Genomic DNA, 24,129 nt, shown 5'->3' on the forward strand with positions numbered 1-24,129 from the left:
TCCGGGCCATACAATGCACATATTCTGTAAGGCTTATCAGAACCAGTTCCCAGGAAACTCACGCTGCTCCCACCCTGGTCTGACCTGTGGCTTGGCACTTCAGGGCAGAGTTCTGACTAAAATTAATAGGAGACATGTTTAAAAACAAACATTAGGAAGTACTTCTTTACACAACACACAGTAAACCTGTGGAACTCATTGCCAGGGGATGTTGTGAAGGCCAGAAGTACAACTGGGTTTCAAAAAGAATTAGATAAATTCGTAGAGGATTGGTCCATCAATGGCTATTAGCCAAGATGGTCAGGGAGGCATCCACATAATCTGTGTATCCCTAAACCTCTGACTGCCAGAAGCTGGGACTGGACAACAGGTGATGGATCACTTGATAATTTCCTTGTTCTGTTAATTCCTTCTGAAACATCTGACACTGGCCACTGTCGAAGACAGGATACTGGGCTAGATGAACCATTGGTCTGACTCAGTCTGGCCATTCGTATGTTTTAGAGACATGGCATTATGAGGAGGAACTGGAGCCTTGGTCTCCCCATAGCTTGCAGCATATGGAGAAACTGGGGACAGAGTGGGGTTTAAAAGAGGTTCTTTAAGTAAGGGAAGCCACTCCACTGCCAGAAGCAAGACAGCCAGGCCACGAAGGCTGGAAGGGCTACCTAGCCTACAGACTTGGACCAACCCAGGCCTTATAGAGGTGATGGGCTCAGAATGGGGGATCACATTCAGGAGTTTGTTGTTTTCCAAAGATCTGCAATATTCTAATGCTGTTAAGAGAAAAGTTTCTTTGCTTAAGAATTTCCTTTGCTAAGCCACTGCTTCTTGTTTTACTGCCATGTTACGCCTGAAGCGTGTAACTAGGAAACCAGAGCTCCCACAGCCGGGGGGACTCTGGAGAGGAACATGTCTAAACAAGTGGGTGCTATGGAGGTTTGCGGCACTAGTTCTGGGCTCTAGGAGGCCAGACTTCAACGTCCCACTGACATGTGGCCTGCCCCTGAGAGTATGCTTGAGAGACAGAGGTGCTAAGAGCAGTGATCTGCCACTGTGCAAGGGGGCTTGGAAGCACGTTGGATCCAATCACAACAGAGACAAGATGGGTGGGGTAATATCTTTTATTGGAGCAACTTCTGTTGGTGCGAGAGACAAGCTTTCAAACTACACAGAGCTCTTCTTCAGGTCTGGGAAAGGTACTAAGGCCTGGTCTACACCAGGGGTTCTCAACCTTTTTCTTTCTGAGCCCCCCCCCCCCCAACATGCTATAAAAATTCCACGGCCCGTCTGTGCCACAACAACTGGCTTTCTGCCTATAAAAGCCAGGGCTGGCATTAGGAGGTAGCAAGCAGGGCAACTGCCTGGGGCTCCATGCCACAGGGGGCCCTGTGAAGCTAAGTTGCTCAGGGTTCAGCTTCAGCCCCTGGTGGCAGGGTGTGGAGCCCTGGACCCCAGCAAGTCTAATGCTGCCCCTGCTTGGCAGACCCCCTGAAGCCTGCTCGTGGGCCTCAGACACCTGGTTGAAAATCACTGGTCTGCACTACAGGGTTAGGTCAATGAAGCTGCCTTGCGTCAACTTAGCTGTGAAAGGGTCTTCACTGATATTTGGCTCCTGCCGACGTAAGTGCCTCTCTACGCCAATTTAGTAACACCACCTTCCCCAGTGGTGTAGAGTCACAGTCGATGTAATCAGGTCGACGCAGTGTCAGTTCAAACAAACATTCTGTTGCTTATGTCGACTGTTACTGGCCTTCAGAAGCCATCCCACAATACTGCACACTGATAATACTATCGATACAAGAACTCCTGAGGAGGACGCGCTCCACTAATACAAGGAACCAAGTGTGCATGCACACAAGTGATTTAATAACTGCGGTGGCTGTCTGCCGATGTAAGTTAGGTTGACATAATTTTGTAGTGCAGACATGGCCTAAGAGTGTCAGAGCTAAATACAAGATTGAACAGATAATTTAACTTAAGTAGTTAGCACAGGACCACTCAAGGTAAAATGCCCCTTTAATACCTCTGTAGTCAAAGGACCAGGGGGGCTAGTAGGTTACAGATTGTGGTAACAAGCCATAAATACAGTGTCTTTATTAAGACCATGATTTCTAGGGTCTAACAAAGTTATGAACCACAACAGACTAGTGTCCATCCAGAGAACGGGACAGACCAGGCTGGGACAATAAGGAAGTTGAGTTTGCAAATTTCTCAGACAAAACCAACACTGAATCTATTATTATATGGTACAAGTGAAAGTTCTGTCCTAAGCAAAATAATGGGGCAACTTTACCATTTGCCTGTTTTTCACTATTTACTCCTATGAACACTACAAACATAAGCAGCCAAAAATAGGAGAAATTCAATCTGAAAGGAAATAATGAATATGGCAATTCACTGCACTAGACATTTGAAAACACCTGGTTTGGGGACAGATGAGAGTTCAAACAAAAAACACTTTGACCTATCCCAAGAGCACTTGTGAAGAAAGCTAAAAATACCTCCCATCCCAAGACAAGAATATGCAGAGACTCCCACAGAAGGTAATGATGAAAGAGAACAAAATAAAAAATTGGTGATGCTAAAAGAGGAGACTTAATCTTTGGATTCTTGCAGCATGCTGTAGCACAGTACCTGCTGTGCAAACAAGAATCCAGATGTATAGTTACAGCTCATACAAATTTAGAATCTTATTGAAATGTTGCATCTTTAAAATAAAAGTGACTGAGAGGAAAATAAATTTCTTTAAAGGTGACTGCTGTTTAAATCTAATCCAGAGTTTTAAGACAATAAAATTGCTCCTCAGAATGCAGAGTTCTATTTTGAGTGACTAACAGATGTTTTCACTAAGGACTTAGGACAGAAAGAATATAAATGCAATGACAATGGCAGACTAATGAAGTTTAGTATTCAATTAATTCACATGTCCAATTAATACTATCCCCAAAGGAGAGTATTACCAAGACAAAAAAAATCTTTTTGTTGATCACAAGGGTCAGTTCCAGGCAAAACATCTAACTCAGACATGTGCATTTTAATTCTTTATTAAGAAGTAGTAAATATCTCTGTTAGAGGGTTACATTTCTTCTATAAACAACAACTTAGTAACAGTATGCAGGAACTTAGCTATGAGCTGAATAAGAATGATCATCACTAGTCACTGTCTTGCGCCTAATAGGGTTAGTCAGTCTGTTCAGTTTCCTGTTAAGATGGGTCATTTTTATTTAAGACTCAGCAAAAGCACAACCGGCTAGTGAATTTTCAGGGTTTCTCTCTTCAATTGTTAAGTCCCAAAATAAAATATTCCAGCAAGAAAAAAAAAAAACTGCTTTCCAGTACACACACACATGCCCAATTTTACTTGGACTTGCATCCACATTCCATTGGCAAATATGAAATTATAGCGAACAAGAGGAAGCCTAAAACAGCAGATCCTGCAGAACTTAAACTATCATTTACATACATTTCTCAAGATTGCAAAGAAAGCTTACTGAATGTGAGCCAGCTGAAGTGTAGACTCCCTGAATCTGCAGACAGCTCCAGTGTCTCTGCTGCAGCCTATAACTTTCCCAAGCAGAAGCTAACTGAAATTGATAAGACAGATCAGTTTCACAAATGAAATCTAGAACCCCTTAGGCCAGGGGTGGGCACACTACAGCCCGCAGGCTGGATCCGGCCCACCAGCCGTTTTAAGCCGGCCCTCGATCTCCCACTGGGGAGCGGGGTCTGGGGCTTGTCCCGCTCCGGAGCTCCAGCCGGGGAGCAGGGTCGGGGGCCGCTCCACGTGGCTCCCAGAAGCAGCAGCATGGCCCCGCTCCAGCTCCTATGTGTAGGGGCAGCCAGGGGGCTCCGCTTTGCATGCTGCCCCTGCCCCATGTGCTGCCCCTGCATCTCCCATTGGCCGGGAACCACAGCCAATGGGAGCGGCAGGGGCAGTGCCCGTGGACGGGGCAGTGCGCAGAGCCGCCTGGCAGCGGCTCTGCATAGGAGCCGGAGTGGGGACATGGCCGCTGGTTCCAGGAGCCACTTGAGGTAAGCACTGCCCGGAGCCCGCACCCCTGAGCCTCTGCGCGCCCCAACCTCCTGCCCCAGCCCTGATCCCCGTCCCGCCCTCCAAACCCATCCATCTCAAGCACCCTCCTGCACCCCAAACCCCTCATCCCCAGCCCCACCCCAGAGCTCGCACCCCCAGCCGGAGCCTGCACCCCAACCCCCTGTCCCAGCCCTGATTCCCCTCCAGTCCTCCGAACCCCTCGATCCCAGCCTGGAGCAACCTCCTGCACCCCAAACTCCTGATCCCCAGCCCCACCCCAGAGCCCACCCCCCCGCCAGAACCCCTCACCCCCCGCCCCCACACCGTACTCCTGAACTTTGCATGTTCAAAATTAAAATGTAATAATTAATTTCAGGTGAAGTGTGAACACAGCAGGAAAGAACAAGAACCACTGATGAAGCCCCAAATTTGCAACAAGCCATAGCCATAAGATCCATTTTTGTACATGGAATTATTAAAGCCCAAAGCAATAAAAATAAGGCTAAAAACATTCTGTGCATAAATCATCATCAAGTATCAATTTAGGTGGTGTTCTGAAACATACCAATTGAGGGACTAGAGCATTGGCCTGCTAAACCCAGGGTTGTGAGTTCAATCCTTGAGAGGCCCATTTAGGGATCTGGGACAAAAATCTGACTGGGAATTGGTCCTGCTTTGAGCAGGGGGTTGGACTAGATGACCTCCTGAGGTCCCTTCCAACCCTGATATTCTATGAAATGGTCTTCTATGAAAGTGGCAGGTTATCAAGACAGAGAACCAGTATAGGAACAAAACGTTTAATCTGATTTTTGGTACTGTTACGCCTTTGCCGACCTTCCTGCAAAGTCCAAGATATGAACGATTATCAGCAAGGACTGAGCGATAAACTAATTCCCCCAAGGGTTCATTTGTGAGCATAGTCCCATTGAAGCCAACAGAGTTCTGATATAGCCCAAAATGTTTGCACTGAACACCAAGATTTTCACACTGAATGACTGTCACACATCAATCATAATTTTAGAAAAACTATAATGACATCTTAATTGTTAGTTGATAATTAAATTGCAAACCTATGATTACTTTTAATCTGAAATAGCTGATAGTTTTAAACTCCCGACATACAAAATACATGATGTGATGATATTACCTGGAGCCTTTTGGATGGATTCAATAACTGTTAAAGAAGGATCATATCAGCTACTATCAGGTATCCGTTGTTTTCTTAATATTTCAAACACTAACTAATGCTTATATACTGTTAAAGTAGTAAAATGAAGTGGTCTCATACTGACACTGATATAAAATAAGAGATTAAATACAGAACACATTTACCTAATCTCCCTGAAGTCCCACTGAGCATCCTGACTTTTTTTTTTTGGTTTCCATAGTATAGTTTTTACTTTAATGTTTTATTATTCAAGACCTAAACAGCAGGATTTAAAAGTAAAAAACTATGGGTTCAAAGACCTAATCTAATGAGGCTGGGAACAGAGCTGATATTGAACAGTACCTACAAATCAAGAGGATCGTCTTTTGGCAATTGTGGTATCCTGCTGGAAGCATAACACACCGATGATGTATTACGTGCAGTATAATCACACATCATCACAGCATCAGAGAACCAGCAAGTGCTCTACCTCCTTCTACGTGTGATCAGCGAGGCGGATGTGCTTGGGGATTCACTTTTACCTTGATAATGTACTTGAATTTCAAATGAAGATGGGCCCAGACAGAAATCCGGATCCAATTCCCCCTCGAACTTCAGGGAGGTTCAAATCTGGATCTAAATTTTGTGGCTCAAGTCCATCTCTAATTAACATGTAGCTAAAAAAATAAAATGCACAGATAGCGGAGGTTAAAAAAAAAAAAAAGTGCTACCATCTGGAATTTTATGTCAAAACAGTAAAGTTATGAAACAAGTTTATTTCCTAATAGCACTTGTCAGTTTCTCTCTCCACCAAACCTTCTGTGCCCCCATGTTTCATCCTCTTTCTACTGCTATCCTTTCCCTTCCCTCAGTTGTCTTCTGTAGAGGAGGGAAGAATCTAGTATTATGACATCTAGGTGAACAGCAGCGATTTCCCACCAGCATGACCAGAAAAGTAGTACTGTGCAGAAGCTGAGGCACATTTGTGCTAAGAGGAGGGTTTTATGGGTGATATAGATATACAGAAAGAGGTATTTTTCTTGAAATCACACACTGAACTTAACGCCCCATACACATAAAGTTTACATAGTTCAGCCAACAAAAGGACTAGTGGTCGAGACTGGTGCAATATTGACACATACACTAGCCGTAAGAAATAAATTCTGATCCAAAGTTTTTGTTTGTTTGTTTGTTTGTTTTTTAAGGATAAGCTAAGGAGGGGAATACATCTATTTTGTCAGCACTGAGCAACGATGACAGATTGCAATAAGCCACATTGGCAAGCATATGTCAACAGACAAACAAACACTGTTCTTAAAACTAGAGAAAATTAAACCAAAACTGGGATGAAAATGTTTTCCTCACCAGACTTTGAAAGCTATCTTGGGGTTAGATCCTCAGCTGATGTAAACAAAATAAGAGTTACACCAGCTGAGTATCTGGCACTAGGACTTTTCTCTGGCATGTCTTAATAGGTGGTAACCTCAGTATGAAATTCCTCGAGGGATGGTCTATTGTTCAAGAGAGTGTCTTGAATGGAAGGAGAATGACAAGACTAGACTGTGAGTCAAAGATTTCAGTTTCATTTGTGAGAAGAATACATTTGATTTTTCTGGGCTAAGAGGCTGAAATCCTTCTCTTGGCATCAAAAATATACATTCACATTATTATCCTACTTGAGTGTCAAGAACAGACTGAAATAAGATTGAATTGCCAAGAAAAAAAAAAAACACGTCCTTCCCAAAAACAATGGTACAAGTAATCCATTGTGTCCTCTTTCAATAAAAGGCATTTGCAGATGTGATACGGAATCAAAGCAAAAAAAACAACCAACCATGATCCTAACATCTACTGATCTAATGCACATGATCAGTAAACACTCTTCCAAAGCAGTAAGTATACTAATGCTTCTTTCCTCTCAAACTCACTTTTGGTTGTTTTCTAAAAAAATGAAGGAAGGAAGAATTGTTCCCCTCAACACAGGAAACACCAGGTAAAGAAAGATTAGAACAATTTCTTGCTGGTGACTGAAGTTAGTCCACTGCATGACAACATGCTAGTGACTTTACACTGCAAGTGAAGCAAGTTCTCCTCTTTCCTTGCTTAGAATACGACTTGTCGTTGTAAGGCTCCCCTGCGAGAAGGGCGGATCAATTTCTGTTGTCAGTGCTATGTGCTGCTCCAAATTATTTCCATTTATAATTATTAATAAATGAATGACAGTGTTGTGCCTTCAATCAGCAGTCACATACCACCAACACTAGATGATAGGACAGCTGTATGAGATAAGCAGTTTATTGAATCAAAAGTCCAATGGTTCTCAACCTTTTTTCATTTGTGGACCCCTAAAAAATGTCAAGTGGAGGTGCAGACCCCTTTAGAAATCAGTCTTCAAACCCCAAAGGGTCTGCAGACCACAGGCTTAGAACCACTGGACTAGAAGACAGTTACCGGACAAGTGTAAAACTGATACACAGACCAGCGACTGGATGCTATGAAATAAATATCAGTAAAATTCTCTTTAAATCAGAGATTCAGTACAGAGAATATACAATGCAATTATATTAATTTGTCTAATTTTTTCTATTTGATGCTTGAGCTGAAAATATGAACTTACATTTTAAAAGCTTTCATTTTATGTTAATGAAAATGGTTATTTCCAAAACCCAATAATAAATATCCAATAATACAATTATCAATTAAACTTACCCTCTCATCCCACTCCCTACCCTTCTCCTTTCACCATTCTAATAATAAACTACCTATCTACAGAAAAATTCTGGGCCAAATCCTTAGTGGATGTAAAAGGCATACCTCTATTGACTTCAACTGACCTATGTCAATGTACATCAGCTGAGCACGTCCTCAAGGAATCAATTCTGAAGGCAAGTGATCAGGAACAGTCAGCATGGATTCACCAAGGGCAAGTCATGCCTGACTAACCTAATTGCCTTCTATGAGGAGATAACTGGGTCTGTGGATGAGGGGAAAGCAGTGGATGTGTTATTCCTTGACTTTAGCAAAGCTTTTGATACAGTCTCCCACAGTATTCTTGCTGGCAAGTTAAAGAAGTATGGGCTGGATGAATGGACTATAAGGTGGATAGAAAGCTGGCTAGATCGTCGGGCTCAATGGGTAGTGATCAACGGCTTCATGTCTAGTTGGCAGCCGGTATCAAGCGGAGTGCCCCAAGGGTCGGTCCTGGGGCCGGTTTTGTTCAATATCTTCATTAATGATCTGGAAGATGGCATGGACTGCACTCTCAGTAAGTTTGCAGATGACACTAAACTGGGAGGAGTGGTAGATACGCTGGAGGGTAGGGATAGGATACAGAGGGACCTAGACAAATTAGAGGATTGGGCCAAAAGAAACGGATGAGGTTCAACAAGGACAAGTGCAGAGTCCTGCACTTAGGATGGAAGAATCCCATGCACTGTTACAGAATAGGGACCGAATGGCTAGGAAGCAGTTCTGCAGAAAAGGACCTAGGGGTTACAGTGGACGAGAAGCTGGATATGAGTCAACAGTGTGCCCTTGTTGCCAAGAAGGCTAACGGCATTTTGGGCTGTATAAGTAGGGGTATTGCCAGAAGATCGAGGGACGTGATCGTTCTCCTCTATTCGACATTGGTGAGGCCTCATCTGGAGTACTGTGTCCAGTTTTGGGCCCCACACTACAAGAAGGATGTGGAAAAATTGGAAAGAGTCCAGCGGAGGGCAACAAAAATGATTAGGGGGCTGGAGCACATGAGTTATGAGGAGAGGCTGAAGGAACTGGGATTATTTAGTCTGCAGAAGAGAAGAATGAGGGGGGATTTGATAGCTGCTTTCAACCACCTGAAAGGGGGTTCCAAAGAGGATGGATCTAGACTGTTCTCAGTGGTGGCAGACGACAGAACAAGGAGTAATGGTCTCAAGGGGCAGTGGGGGAGGTTTAGGTTGGATATTAGGAAAAACTTTTTCACTAGGAGGGTGGTGAAGCACTGGAATGGGTTACCTAGGGAGGTGGTGGAATCTCCTTCCTTAGAGGTTTTTAAGGGGAGGCTTGGCAAAGCCCTGGCTGGGATGATTTAGTTGGGGATTGGTCCTGCTTTGAGCAGGGGGTTGGACTAGATGACCTCCTGAGGTCCCTTCCAACCCTGATATTCTATGATTCTATGAGGATCTAGCCCTTTAACTTTTTCACAGGTGCCTGTCCGACTGCCAATTACAGCAAAACAATGCCGAACTTTTGCTTCCAAAAAATAATTTAATTCACATCTTTAAGGAGAATCTAATTTACAACAGACCTTGGGAGAAATTGCTACTCTATAACTCCTCACCTTTACCAAGCTCTGTTCAAGCAAGACTTAGACTTAGTTTGGGGATGGGGATAACAAAAGGACATTCTATGTGGCAGAAGTCAGTGATCTTGTCTGCCTGCACTGAACATGGCCTGGGGATAAATAAATAGCTGCAGCTCTTGATGACAAGCCCTGCGTGGATAATAAATTAATTAAAAAGATACCTGACAAAATCATGCAGGGACTCAAAGCATTCAATCCGCAGCACAGCATTCCCCTCTACACCAGATGGTAAACTAATACAGCCCAGTGATAACAGCAGCACAGTTAAAATGAGCAGAGAAATGTTCATTGTCCACCACTTTCCAAAGCAGTTGTACTGGGGAAGCACTTCCAGCAATAAGGAAATGAACTGCATGTCCAATAAAAAGTACATTTACACTGCTCACCAAAAAGAGGAAACAAATATTCCTGCAGCTTTATGAATGTTAGTAGTTACACAGGTGTGTTTTAAAAGGGAAAGAAAAAAATCAAAATATTCAATTAGAAAGAATTAGTGTAATTGCAGGTTCCATTTTATCCCTCCATTCAAACCATAAAGGGCCTCAAATTACTGCCAAGCTACGATACAGAGCTTCGTGCTGCTTAATGCTTTTATACAAATCCAGGAAGTTCATTAAATTTTGGTTTGAGTGAGGGTCTCTCTTTTCTCTCCTATCCCCTGCTGATTTCATAAATGCTCCTTAAAATAGGGCTGGTTATAAAACTGAATTTTCTTTCTCCAGGGGGTGAGGTATGCAGAGGATGGGCCAGATTCAAATTTAGGCACACATATACTGTATAAGTGTACTTTACTTATGCATGCAAATCAGGTATGTGTGTATAAATTAGGTACATGCAAATATATGGTCATAATTGGGTATGCCTAAATTTGAAAGTCTGACCTTTGATCTCTGGAATTATTTATTTAGGTTAGTCAGTAAGGAAAAAGGAAGAGCAGGTCCAATTTCTGCTCCCCAAACACCAGATAAAATCCTCTTGCAAAGGAATATAAAAATATATCATTTTATTAAAATTATAGAGCACTAATCAGAAAATGATTCGCTTGCCCAAGGTCACATAGCAAGTCAGTGGTGGAGCTGGGAACGAGCACTGAATTCCTCACTCCCAGCCCTGTGCTCTAACCAACAGTCTACATTTCCTTCCTTTAATGATGCTATGAGCCATTGTTCTCTGAGTATAACCAAATTCCTCCCTGGAAATATGATCCTTATTTATGGGATTCCCTCCATCCTGCCAATTGCCTTAATATCTTGTTTCCATATCTTGGACTCTTAGTAATTTTTAGTGGACGCTTACAATCCTGTTGTAAATATTGGCAAAACTAACTGAAATATTCTCTGGCATTGAAGATTCAAGGGGGTTTTTTAGTCATGTTTTTAAACTACTTTCTCCTTATTTTTGGAACACCTCCCACTACTCATTTTGCGCCAGATTGTTCATATTTTTTAAATGCCTTCTGCTTACAACACTTTTTACTTCAACAGTATCAGCCTCTGTTGCTCTTTTTCCTGGCTCTGACATAACTGGGATAAATTCCAATCCCAATCTCAAACCGTTCCGGAGATGTTTTACTGCTGCCGTATGAGTGTGGTATGGCAGGCAAAATGCATTTCCAGCACTACCACACGTTTCTTCATAGATGCAGTGAGGAACCAGCTGCAAAACGGTTAAAATATTCCTCCACTTCCTACCAGCATGGAAGAACCGGAGAGAGCCACAGGGTATAAGTTTTCCCATACAATGTAATTCTATAAATTCATTTAGGGCAAGGGTTCTGAACCTCTCTCTTTCTGAGGCATCCCCCCATCCCCAACATGCTATAAAAACTCCACCTGTGCCACAATAACTGGTTTTCTGCATATAAAAGCCAGGGCCAGCGTCAAGGGGTAGCAACCAGGACAATTTCCTGGGGCCCCATGCCACAGGGGCTCTACTGAAGCTACATTGCTCAGGCTTTGGCTTCAGCCCCGAGGGGCAGGGTTAAGGGCCCTGAGCTTCAGCCTATGCCATGGGGCTTCAGCTTTCTACCCTGGGCCCCAGCGAGTCTAATGCTGGCCCTGCTTTGCGGCCCCCCTGAAAGCTGCTTGCGGCCCTCTAGGGGGCCCCGGACCCCTGATTGAGAACCGCTGATTTAGGACATTTGTCACTCCCAAAGCTTTTGAGATGCACACAGGATTCACTAATGTGTATCAGTTAGGAAGGGGGACTCACAATGCTAACCGCTATACATACATACATACGTGCACAGACTCCCTGTCCCCAAGAGCTTACACTCATTCCCACGGTCTCTGAGCACCTTACATGTGGTTTTAAAAAGTACAAAATATCTCAGCCTCAGTCTTTTTCTCTGTCCCACACATGGCAGGAAATTTCAACTTCCCACCTCTAGCTAGCCCAAGACCTCTCTGCCCTTTAACTCCAGAGAAAGCTGCTAAATGATTTGGCTTTAGATCGCTGTAAACGCCACCTTTCATCATTCAGGGGGGAGGGCAAACAGGCCAACACTTCTAAAGTTGAGCCCACTATTGTACTATGGGTAAAAAATTGACCAATTCCCACTGGCTCCTGTACCAGTTCAGCTGAATTGGTAGGAGCAGACACCTAGACAAGATGCTGGCAGGCAGCCCTGTTTTCACCAGCATTTTGATTAGACTTGCTTTTCTGCAGGTTTAGCTAAAAGGGTGGTAAAACTAGTTTCAGGGTCCTTGTCTACCCTGCAGCACCTCATGGTTTTAATACTGGTTCTGGTGAACTGGTAGGAATTTTTATGGTAAATTTCACCAGTGTAGAAATGGTCTGAGAGAAGACACTTGGAGAGTAGCAGGAAGGACTTTTTTAGTGGATGGGGCACTAGACTGGGATTCAGGAGATGTAGCTTTAATTCCTGACAGCCACATATTTCCTGTGGGACATTTGGGCAATGGACTTAAATCTACCCAGTGTCTCAATTCCCCATCAGTAACAGAGGATACCGCCCTACTCACAGAGGCGGTGGAAATGTAAAATCCATTAATGATTGTGAAGCATCCAGATACTACTGCACTGAGAACTATACAAGTACCTAGACAGAGAGTGGAGAAAGAGAGAAGCTATGCTGAAACACATAATCCACACCTGTGCTCCGTCTAACCCCCCAGCAAATCCTGGGTATTCAATGAACCCAGTCCTAGAAGCACTACAACCAAGCCAACCTCCGGGAAAGAGAACCCTACGAAAGCTAATATTCAAATAGTGGCAAAGAGAAAACACTGATGGGAAATGTAAGTCAAAGGGGCAAATTTGCATTTGACACGTAAAAGTCAATCACACAAATCAGTTCAGCATTTTACCTGTCCATCCTGGAATCTCATCATACATGACTGTTATCAGACTGCATTGAATAGTGATAGAAGGTGGGTAAGGCAATACTTTTTATTGAACCAAGTTCTGTTGGTGAGACAAGATTTTGAGCTTACACAGAGCTCTTCTTCAGGTCTGGAAAACATACTCAGGGAATAGAGATGACAACCTAAATGCTGACAGGTGACTAATTTGTCAAGTATCTAAATCCTCAGACTAGGGTTGGAGCTATTTGTTCTAGGGTTTTCCCAAACTGCTTAAACCTCAGAAAACTTTGTTAATAACGAGCAGCACTTTAGCGTAACCATCTGTCTTCCAAGCCTTCTACCACAATTGCCTTCTGGCAACCTTGGCTGATGGCTACTGAACTGACTATATATTTCAATGGATCCATCAAAGAATATGCAATAAAGGGGAATTTTAGATTTATCGATTCCACCTTCACAGAGAACCAAAATCTCCAGTCCATTTTAACAGGCTAGGAAGGCCAGAAATCCAATTTCCCCCCCACCTCCATTTCTAGTCCTTGCTCCAATGCTTGAAAAAGTTTGTTGGTCTTGAAAAAAAGATCAGTACTAACCTTGAAAACTGTTTTCTATTCATAGAAGATCACTAGACAGTGGATCATAAAAAAAGTCACTATTCTCCACAAGCTTCTTTCTCTCACCTTCTCCTTTAATTCAAGCATGATTTTTGCTTCTCTCTCTCTCTCATGAGCTGTTCGATAAATACTTTAATGATTAATTAATGAATGGAGTCAAGTATCAGAGGGGTAGCCGTGTTAGTCTGAATCTGTAAAAAGCAACAGAGGGTCCTGTGGCACCTTTAAGACTAACAGAAGTATTCGGAGCATAAGCTTTCGTGGGTAAGAACCTCACTTCTTCAGATGCAAGAAGTGAGGTTCTTACCCACGAAAGCTTATGCTCCGAATACTTCTGTTAGTTTTAAAGGTGCCACAGGACCCTCTGTTGCTTAATGAATGGAGATATCCTATCTCCTAGAACTGGAAGGGACCAAAGGTCATCAAGTCCAGCCCCCTGCCTTCACTATCAGGACCAAGTACTGATTTTGCCCTAGATCCCTAAGTGGCCCCCTCAAGGATTGAACTCACAACCCTGGGTTTAGCAGGCCAATGCTCAAACCACTGAGCTATCCCTCCCCCCCAGCTGAAAGCTTTCAGATGGTATAAAGCTTTGGTTTCTACCTCTAGCGCTTCTCAAGACAGCGGCTGCTAAAAATCAAGTCAGGATTCACGGGAAATAAAGCAAGCATTTAAGAAACGGGAAAATAAGGTATTTGAGGGATTCAGATTTCTCCGTGTTATACCTCCACCATCTTGCCCAGTACAATGCTCTGTCCCACACATGGCAGGAAATGCTTCTGTTTTAATTTGTCTTTTCTTTAGGATAGGTTCAAGACAACACCACCACCACATCACTTTTTTTGAACAAGATCTCTCAACTCCCCCCCCACCCCAACACACACCAGTGTTTTTCCACATATGCAAATTACATTGCTGCCAAAGAGATGTTATATGATTGTGTGGGAGGGGAGGTAGTCCAGAACACACTGCAAAGGTGCAGTCCACCCTTTGATAAGGCTAGGGAAAACTCTTCTCTCCAAAGGCTAGATCATCATAAGTTCCGCTTCAACATCTGTGATTTGACCCCCCTCTAGTGGGTAACCCACAACAAGGCAGTAAGCCTCACTACCAGTTAACAGCCAATGCAGAGTCTCCTTTTGCTCAGGTGATTAGCTCCCTTTATAAGCCTAGATGTCCTCTATTCTAGCATCAATGCCTTTTGTGCTGTTTAATCAATGTGAATGGTGTCTACAGACAGATTCCTTAAGGTGAGAGATCCCATACTATGCTGTATTAGAGAATTTGTTCAGAATTCTCTTCTGTAGAGCCATCTCACACAGAGGTCCTTTTCAATGGAAGAGGGGAATTTCTGTCTGCACTATTTGCTTTTGTGCACAACTCGGCTTGTCACAGCATTGTCATTTACCCCAGTGCTTCTTCCCTCTGTCAGGCATTTTCAGAGCCTGACAGAACTCTATGCTACAGCCAGGGTTTCACAGCTTATCCTAAAGAGGAAGAACTCAGCTGCCAGACAAACTAACCAGAAAAGTAGCAAAATATGTAAGTCTGCCAGAAGAGACAGCAAATGTGCAGAAAGTGTCTAGAAATCTGAGTACCCAAGACAGAAGAGTCTGACAAGATTCATGGATGGGTACTTCCAGCTACCCGGTCGTTTGACAGATAGATATCTTCCCATCTTAAGCAACCCCAGACATGATCTAAAAGTCCAGGAATTGCAGACATAATTTAAAAACCCTTCTCATCCAATGTATCTTGAATATAGCGAGTGTTTAAGTCACACTATTAATTCTAGAGCAAAATTCTCTAATGTAACTAAAACAATCCTCATTTATCATGTACACATTAACAGCAAATATTCCATTTAAACCAACTGTTGAAGCACAAACTTAGCTCCTTGATAGATTAGTTTGACAACCTATGCAAATAATATTTATCTTTCCATATCCCACACAACCTTCCGCAAAACATGGGAGTTTCCCACATTTGGTACATCAACTAGTGAAGAAAATAGTCAAGTCTTTACCTCGATTGTAGGATTACATAACACATGTAGAATATAAATTTTTAATGTCAAGGGAAAGAGGACTACAGGGTTTTCTTACAGTCCAGTTTTTTTCATAACATGTACATTTACTGTTCTTGTTTTAAAAACTTATTTGAATGCATTACATGTAAGGTAACATTCCTGAGAATTTCTGAGAGATACAATAGAATAGGATTTTCAACTGATCAGCTTTCATTTTAGACCTGTCAGTTTCAGGTTACTCTTATTCCATTGGATTTTAGTGGTATATTCCTAGATCTAACCTAATAGTATAGTGCTACGTGAAATTTCACAGTTTACACACTAAACCTTGTACATTTTAAGGAACGCAATCATGACCCAGTAACCTACTTGCAACAGTGATTAGAAAGAGGTACAGATACAAAAATAATATTGTTGAGCACTTTTAATACAGCTAATTAGCCAAGATGCTAAATCTTTCAAGTCAAAACGTCTATTCCTTAATTTACACAGATGAATGACTTCAGCGGAAGCAACAACCCTGGCAAGCTTAAAAGGCAACCCTGCATCAAGTCTATTTCAAGTAACACCACAGCACTGCCACATTCTTCCTCAATGAACATCCCTTCTGCAGTTTTGTAGTGCTGAAGCACAAAAGAGCATAATATGCATGACTGGCATCCTTTACTTTGACAGTTTGGCTGAAATGTTCTAGTCTTCAAGATTACCTAAGAAATTAAGATGAAAAGTAAAAATTGTAGACTGTTAAAATAAGGTAGAAATAGGTACATGTGTAATGATACGAGCTTAAAACCATACTGCTCATGCAATGATTGGGACAATAAAAATATTAGCAATAAGCAAACTGAGTGAATCTGGAAATACAAATTAATCCATCTCCCATCAATGCTTTCATTAACCTCTCTAACATCTTGGCAAAGCCTAAATTTTGTATGTGATCGTGCAAGTACAAAAATACCAAATAAGGACAAAACTCCAAAAAGGCCTCACGCGTTTGTACTAAAACTGCTAGATACTGCCTACACAATTCCAAGACCTAATGGAGATATTAATGCTCCAAAGCCCGCCCAAAAAAAAAAAAATCAACGTATTCATTCTAATAGAAGCTTGTATGCCTGCTGTAGGAATTTTAGCTATGAATCTTTTTATTTGCAAGTCTCATCAATGTTTAGGAAAGGAAGTCCCTATAGGATGACAAACCATATTTGATCCCCACATATTAAATACGAATTATGTGACATTCACCAAGAAAGAGCCCTGGGAAATTCAGAACAGGATCTCTATACAATTCAGTCCTACTCCCCTTATCCTCCATGACTTTGCTTCCAGCTGCAGGGCAACAGATAGTTTCTGCACAACATATACTTTTGTTCTTACTATGTACTGTATTTGCACAGTTCATATCCAGTCTTATGAAGGAACCTAAGCCCAGCGCATCACAACTCTGATCATACATTGTTTAAGTCGTCCCCCTCCCTCCCTTAAACTTCTTACCAGCATGAAACGATTTAGCTGCAGGCAAATACTGCTAAAATAGTGCTTTCCAGTATTAGTCCCATCACTGCATTCAAGATTAATTTTCATGACAGTCGCAACAGCCATGGCAGAAGTGTAAAAACACCCTCAAAATAGTCACAATGGTTAGTCCACAAATTCCTTCAATCGTAGCTCTCTCTGCTTTCTTAAGTCAGACACGGATCCAGCTTCAGTCCACTGCACTGTTTAGCAAGATCTGAATGTGATTCAGGTAATAGTCAGGATCACAGCGAGCTCTCTTATTTCAGTTAACGTGACTTGGTCTGGAGAGCCCCTTCTCAGTCCCTGTGTCAGCAGCCCCAGACCTGCACATTCCCAGCACTGAAATCCTCCTCTGCAGTGAAAAGTCACTGCTAAATCTGGGCAACTTAAGCCTCTTTTCTTCATAGAAGCCACACACACACACACCTCATCTCTTCCATGCACGACCAGAGCCACTAAGCAGCATAGTTTGTTTTTTCCCCCCCCACTGTTCACTCAAATGTGTTGTGGGTTTATTTTTGCCAGTGCAGATTTGCACACTGGTTAATACATAATCGCTTATTTTGCTTGGCTGCATGATGAGACACCCCCAACTTGCCAAAGGAGCATCTGCACCAAGCTGCTTTTGCTGATGTGATCTGCATTTGGGGAGAACGACTGGCGGAAGGAGGCAGAAAGGTGTGTGAACGGATTCTTCTTCCTAACACATCCCCACCCACACACCCTATACGTGGCTGCAAAAATATCCACAACCACTGAAAGGGAATTTGTCTTAAATGAGTGCAAATGACATTGAAAAGACGACAGAACAGAAATGTGTTTTCTGTTGCACTGCATGATTTCACCAGCTGATTTCCTAGGTAGCGATTCCAGAGAACCTTCCCACACATTCCTCCCTGCCCCCTCCTCAAAAAAAAAAAAAAAAATCTTTGCTGTGCTATCTCCATTTTACCTCAAGATTCTTGCGCTAAGAAGAAACATCAAACCCCCTCTTCTCCCCCTCAAATGTGCTGTCTCCATCTTAACTTCAGTCACTTTTTCAGAAATTTCATTTAGCAGCAAAGTTAACCCCTTCAGTTACCTATACATCATCCACAAAATACTTGCCTTCTATCTCACCAGCCCTTGCTGCCTCCTCCCCCACTCCCCCACACCCACCCCAACAAAAATACAATCCTCTAAAATCCATTTGATGTCTTTTATCGCCAGGATTTATCCTGGAGATTTCAGTGCAGGGATGAAATTAACCCCATCAGCAACAAGCCCTTTGATTCCCCTGTGCCCCATCACATAAAATGTCTCATTGTTGGTTTATCCCACATATCTAGCCTCTTCTAGAAAATATTTGAAGAGGCCAAATTAATCCATTTGTTTGCCCTATCAGACCCCTATTCCTCCAGATCTCCTTCCCAAATATTGTCTGTGATCTGGATGCCTGTTACCTCCACACTCAACTTGGGGATTTCATCCCATCCTCTCTCATCCATGCTTCTCACCCTCCAGCCTCACTTCTGAAGTCTCCCTTTTCCACACACACAGAGTTGTCCTAGAGGACATGCAGCAAAATAGCTCTGTACAATTATCCTTAGATCACCTCTTTCCCCAAAATCCCATCTCTGTGGGGTTCATTTTTACAAGCTCATTCTAGGGAACCCCTTCATGCTCCCTCCCAAATCTTTGTTGGGGGTATGCTGACCTCCAAAGTCATCCCGGAGATTTCACCCCCAAAACAGTTCCCTCCACTCCAACCCTGGAAATTTTCCTTTGCCTATCCCCACTTCCTCTGCTATCCAAATCCTTCCCTTGAATAGTCTTTCCTAATTTCCCAGGGAAGTCCTCCTCCTCCCCCGCCCCCATAGCTTCTCTCTAGGGAACAAACCCCATCTCTGACCTCTAGTCCCTTACACCGGAGATCTAAAAACACTCCCCAATTCTCCTACACCTGCTGAAGGGGTGCATCTCTCCTATTACCAAAGATTTATCCAGGACATCTCACTACATTTTTCCCCTCTTCCAAACAACGACCTGCTTCCCCCTCTTTGCTGAGTGTGACTAACCCTGGGGGATACATCTTCCCCTCTTTCCCTTATCGAAGACCGATATCCTAGAGCTCACCCTGAAAGCAGGCAAGGATGTGAACCCACTTCTCCCCCCAATCCCAGATCCAGGCCCAGAAGTTGTCCCAGGGGTAGAAATGAGCTAATCCCTATTTACACCACATTAATCCATTCAAACTATGTCCACATGTGGTGGGGACCGCTTCTCCCCATACTGTGCGCTAACCCTGGTGGGGATTGACCAGTTTCACCTCCCAACCCCAGCTATGTGCCACGGAACATTCCCCTCTGGCACAGGAGCAATACAACAGAGTTATTTCTCCCTGTGTGGGAATGACCTCCACCCCACATCATCGTCTCCTCTGCCTGGGATTCACCCCTACCCCCATAATCCTCCCTTCCCCATCTCTCCCCAGGCCCCTCACCTGCTGCTCCCCTTCTGTGCATGTGTAGGGGTGACTCTCCCACTCCCCAGGGCCTTCCCCCCAATGTGTGTGTGTAGGGGGGGGTTACAACACCCCCTCTCCCTTGGCTCTTCTCCCCCCCCCATGTAAGTGCGGTCATGACTCCCCCTCTCCCTTGGCCTTTCCCCCCCTCAATGTAAGTGGGGGGTGACCCCCTATCCTCAAGCCCTCCCCCCCGTGTGCGTGGGGGGCTGACCCCCTTCTGCAAGCCCTTCCCCGCTGTGTGTGTATGTTGGTAGGGGTCGACCCCCTCTTCCCCCCCCCCTTACCTCCAGACCTGTCCCATCTGCAGCAGGTGGATGACGGCCTGCCAGATCCAGACGGAGAGCCTGCAGAGGCGCTGGGCCCCCGGGGTGACGGTGCCGGCGGCCCCCGGCCGGCGCCCGACGGCCCCCATCATGGGCGGCCCGCGGCTGCTGAGGCCCTGCACGGCGCCCAGCCCGCCGCCCGTGTAGTCCTGCACGAACCAGCGGAAGCTGAGGATCTGCACCAGCACGGAGGGCAGCAGCACGAAGGCCAGGGTCAGGCCGCACCACACGTAGTCCCGCCGCCCGTAGTGATGCAGGGCCAGCCACAGGTCCGTGCCCACGTCCCCCAGCAGCACCAGCAGCGCCAGCACGATCCACAGGCAGTCCAGCCACGGCCGCTCGCCGCCGCCCCCGCCGCCGGGCCCCCCCGGGGAGTGCGGCGGCCCCTCGGAGGAGGAGCCCGGGGCCAGCGGGTCCGTGCCCCCGCCGCCCCCGGCCCGGCCCCCCGCCCGCCCCAGCAGGCTCCGCAGGCAGGCGCTCCGGCAGCCCCAGTAGCACGACGAGGTGTTGCAGCAGTGGCAGATGTGCAGGGAGCTGCTGCCGCCCTGCTCGTCCGCCCCGTCGCCGCCGCCCCCCGCCGCGGCCGCCGCCGCCTCGTCCAGGTTGTGCAGCTGGGCGAAGCCGACCCCCGCGCCCCCGCCGCCGCCGTCCGACTTGGCCGCCATCTTGCTGCCGCCGCCGCCGCCGCTCGCCCCGCTTCTCCGGCCCTCTCGCCGGGCTCCCCCCCCGCCGCTTCCGGGGGAGGCGCTTGCCGGGCCCCGCGCAGGATGGAGGGGGGACCCCTAGCGCCCGCCCGGCGAAGCGCGGCTCCCACGCTGCCCAGGAGTGGCTGCAGCCGCGGCCCCGTCGCCGCCCGCACCAAGGGCCCACAGCCCCGCTGCCCCCGGGACCTCCCAGCCCAGCCCAGCCCTCCTGTATCAAGGACCCATGAGCTGCCCCAGGACCCCCCACCCCAGCCCTCCTGCACCAAGGACCTCTGAGCTCCCCCGGTACCCCCACCCCAACCCTCCTGCACCAAGGACCTCTGAGCTCCCCCGGTACCCCCACCCCAACCCTCCTGCACCAAAGACCTCTGAGCTCCCCTGGGACCCCCACCCCAACCCTCCTGCACCAAGGACCTCTGAGCTCCCCCGGTACCCCCACCCCAGCCCTCCTGCACCAAAGACCTCTGAGCTCCCCTGGGACCCCCACCCCAACCCTCCTGCACCAAGGACCTCTGAGCTCCCCTGGGACCCCCACCCCAACCCTCCTGCACCAAGGACCCCTGAGCTCCCCCCGGTACCCCCACCCCAGCCCTCTTGCACCAAAGACCTCTGAGCTCCCCTGGGACCCCCACCCCAACCCTCCTGCACCAAGGACCTCTGAGCTCCCCTGGGACCCCCACCCCAACCCTCCTGCACCAAGGACCCCTGAGCTCCCCTGGGACCCCCACCCCAACCCTCCTGCACCAAGGACCCCTGGGACCCCCCACTCCAGCCCTCCTGCACCAAAGACCCACTGCTCCCCTGGGATCCACCACCCCAGCCTCCCTAACCCCTGCACCCAGCTCCATTACCCCTGGCACCAGGGACCCAGCCAGACTGCCTCCTGGTCCAGTAATGTTAGCCCTGGGACCTAGCAATCTCCCTCCCCCATCTTCTGCTGCCCCAGCCCTGCTGCTCCCTCCCCAGCTCCACCAGCTTCCCCTGCCCAACTTCAGCAGACCTGCCCCTCTCTGACCCAGTCATGGGACTCGCTCTCTGCTCTGCCCTTCCCCACACTGGGGGACCCTATACCCCCCACACCCAGGTCTCACTGACCCTAGCCCCACACCTCTGATGCCCTGCTACTCTCCACCCCTAGCGATGCCCTGAGACCTTCTGCACAGGCTGCCCACACCCCATTACCAAACCAGGGTATTGTAGGCCACCAGGTCCCTCAGCCCAGTTCCCCTGCTTCCTAGACACCATCTCCCCTGATGCCCGCTACCCCTAAGTCCCTAGTGTCCCCTAGCACCTCAGCCACCTCTTGCCCCCCCCCCCCAAATACATACTCCCAGGTGCCTTCAGCCACTCTTTGGCCCCCAGCTACCTCCACCATCCCAGACCCCAATGGTGCCTTCACAAATCAGCCTCAGCTACCTCATGGCACCTCAAAGCCATGCACCTCAGCCCCCAGTGCTTCTCACATCACCTGGTTCTCCAAATCCCCCTTTTATTACCTAAGCATAAAGCCAGCCCTCTGCTCCCCCATTTAGTCCATCACTTGCTGTTTAGCTTGGGTGGGTAGGGGGAGCCTTTGCTCCACCTCTTGGGGGCTGCCAGGTGGCCATCCCATTCATTGCCAAGGTACACTGACCAGCCTACCCTCAATGTTATGAAGCACGCGTTCCAACCAGCTCATCCTCCTGTCCAACGATCCTGAGCAATCCTGGGCCAGAATCACCACCTCTCAAAAAGAAAAAACACCCCTCTATTAGCAAACAAAAGCGTTGCCTCCCTGCTCAGACTTTATAGGCAGAGCCTGGGGAAGCTCCACCCCCAGAGTGGGCAGGGTTTTTCTGTCCTTAGCCTTGACCTTGGCCATGAAAGGCAGGATGCTTCAAAAGACCTGTTTATAATGAAAGAGAGAGCCCGGCTCCCTAGTCTTTTCCTGGATTGGGGTTGGGCGTACCTCTTTTTACCCCTATTTTGGGGAGAAATTTAGCCATTGGTTCCATCTCCTCTGTTTACTTGCACTTGCTTTTATTCCATGATCTTTCATCCCTATATTGGCTCTTTTGTATGCTCGGATGCATTTTTCTCTTCTTGGAAGTTCACTGTCTCCCTGTAGGCTCTCCTCCCTTCCCTCTCTTGCTTTTTCTGTACAGGCCTGTATGCTCCCCTTTGGGTATACTCTCCCCTTCCATTTTCTGCATCTGTTTCCATAGGCATGCCCTCCCTTTCTAGTTCTCCATGTCTCGCTCTCTTTGTGGGCAGGTGCTTCTCTCTTTCCAAAGACCTGTGCTTGCATGTTCTGTTCTTTCTCTTCCTGAAATCACATTGGTGACAAATACCAGAGAAGATTTGCCAAAGGGATCAGGTAATGTGGTGGTAATGTGTCATTTTGCACACTGCAAAGCTAATCTCAAGGGGGGGGAAACTAAGAAAAAGTACAAACAGTTACAAATGGTAGTTTGCTGTGTTGTTGTAGCTGTGCTAGTCCCATTATATTAATGAGTGAGTTAATATCGTTTCTCTAACCAACTTCTGTTGGTGAGAGAGAGAAATTTTCCAGCTACACGGAGCTGAGGAAGAGCTCTCTGCAAGCTCAAAAGCTTTTCTCTTTCCCAAGCAGAAAGTGGTCCAATAAAAGATAATACCTCACCAATGTTGGCTCACAAATGCTAATGGAGGAGAGGAGAGAAATCGCTTGAACTTGAGAATAGTGAGAGAACTGTAGTAAATATTAAATGAAGTGTGGTAGGAAAGGGATCTGTGAAACAAGTCTGTGGCCCTTTTCAAATGATTCATGGGAAGTTCAAAAGTTCCATGAAGTTCTAAAACATACTGCTGCTCTTGAAATAGTCAGATGAGCTGGCACTGGAGAACCTGAGGATAGGAAGTGAAAAGAAAAGCCTTATATATTGGCTAGGCAGTCACTCGCTCTCTGTATGTGGTCAGGTCAGAGGTCATTAGTACTACATGAGAACCTAATGAAAATTTCTTTAGGTGGAGAGCAATAGTATTAAACATTCTTGGAACAAAGAGAACATGATAGAATACTGCAGGACCCCATGCTACAGACTTCAAAGGCCACAAGATTTTTCTTGCTTTCTGCTGACTTAAGCTATGTTATGAGACCAGGCAGAACTATGAATATGGAAATAAATGACACTGAGACCCTAATCCTCTGTCTTGGCTGACAAAAATTAACTTACACTCAGAGGAGAAATGCTTATATTTGGGGATCATTCTTCTGCCTTGCAATTGAAAAGCAAACCAGAGAATCAGCAGGCCAGTTCTGAGAAGGAAGGACCCTGAGACCTGTTATTACTGAGAAGCATCTTTATTGTGGATTAAACTATTTCACAGTCTTAAAGGTGAGTGGAAACACTTCTACTTTATACCATATTACAGTTGGTTACATTTCGTTTTAAAAAGGATGCACAGAAAGTACTCTGTTGTGTTCATTATTTATATAGCACTATAGGTGCTTGCTGCATGTCATTGACACATAAGGAGGCCAAGACCCTTAACAGTCTCACTGACACAAAAGCAATTCAAACAGTTAAGATCCAGCATGAGAAGCAGAGCAGACAACAATG

At 46.0% G+C, this 24,129-nt stretch overlaps 1 protein-coding gene across 1 annotated transcript in view; it reads right to left on the bottom strand.

Moving 5' to 3' along the window:
• The window catches only part of XKR6 (XK related 6), a 314,532-nt gene extending 294,023 nt beyond the window's left edge, over window positions 1–20,509 (bottom strand). The window contains exon 1 of the mRNA XM_065401346.1: window positions 19,806–20,509. Within this exon, the coding sequence (XP_065257418.1) occupies window positions 19,806–20,509 (704 nt within the window). The remainder of the gene's footprint in view (window positions 1–19,805) is intronic.
• Window positions 20,510–24,129: the final 3,620 nt, after the last annotated feature.

Source organism: Emys orbicularis, chromosome 3, assembly GCF_028017835.1.
Source record: "Emys orbicularis isolate rEmyOrb1 chromosome 3, rEmyOrb1.hap1, whole genome shotgun sequence".
NCBI classification, from domain to species: domain Eukaryota; kingdom Metazoa; phylum Chordata; order Testudines; family Emydidae; genus Emys; species Emys orbicularis.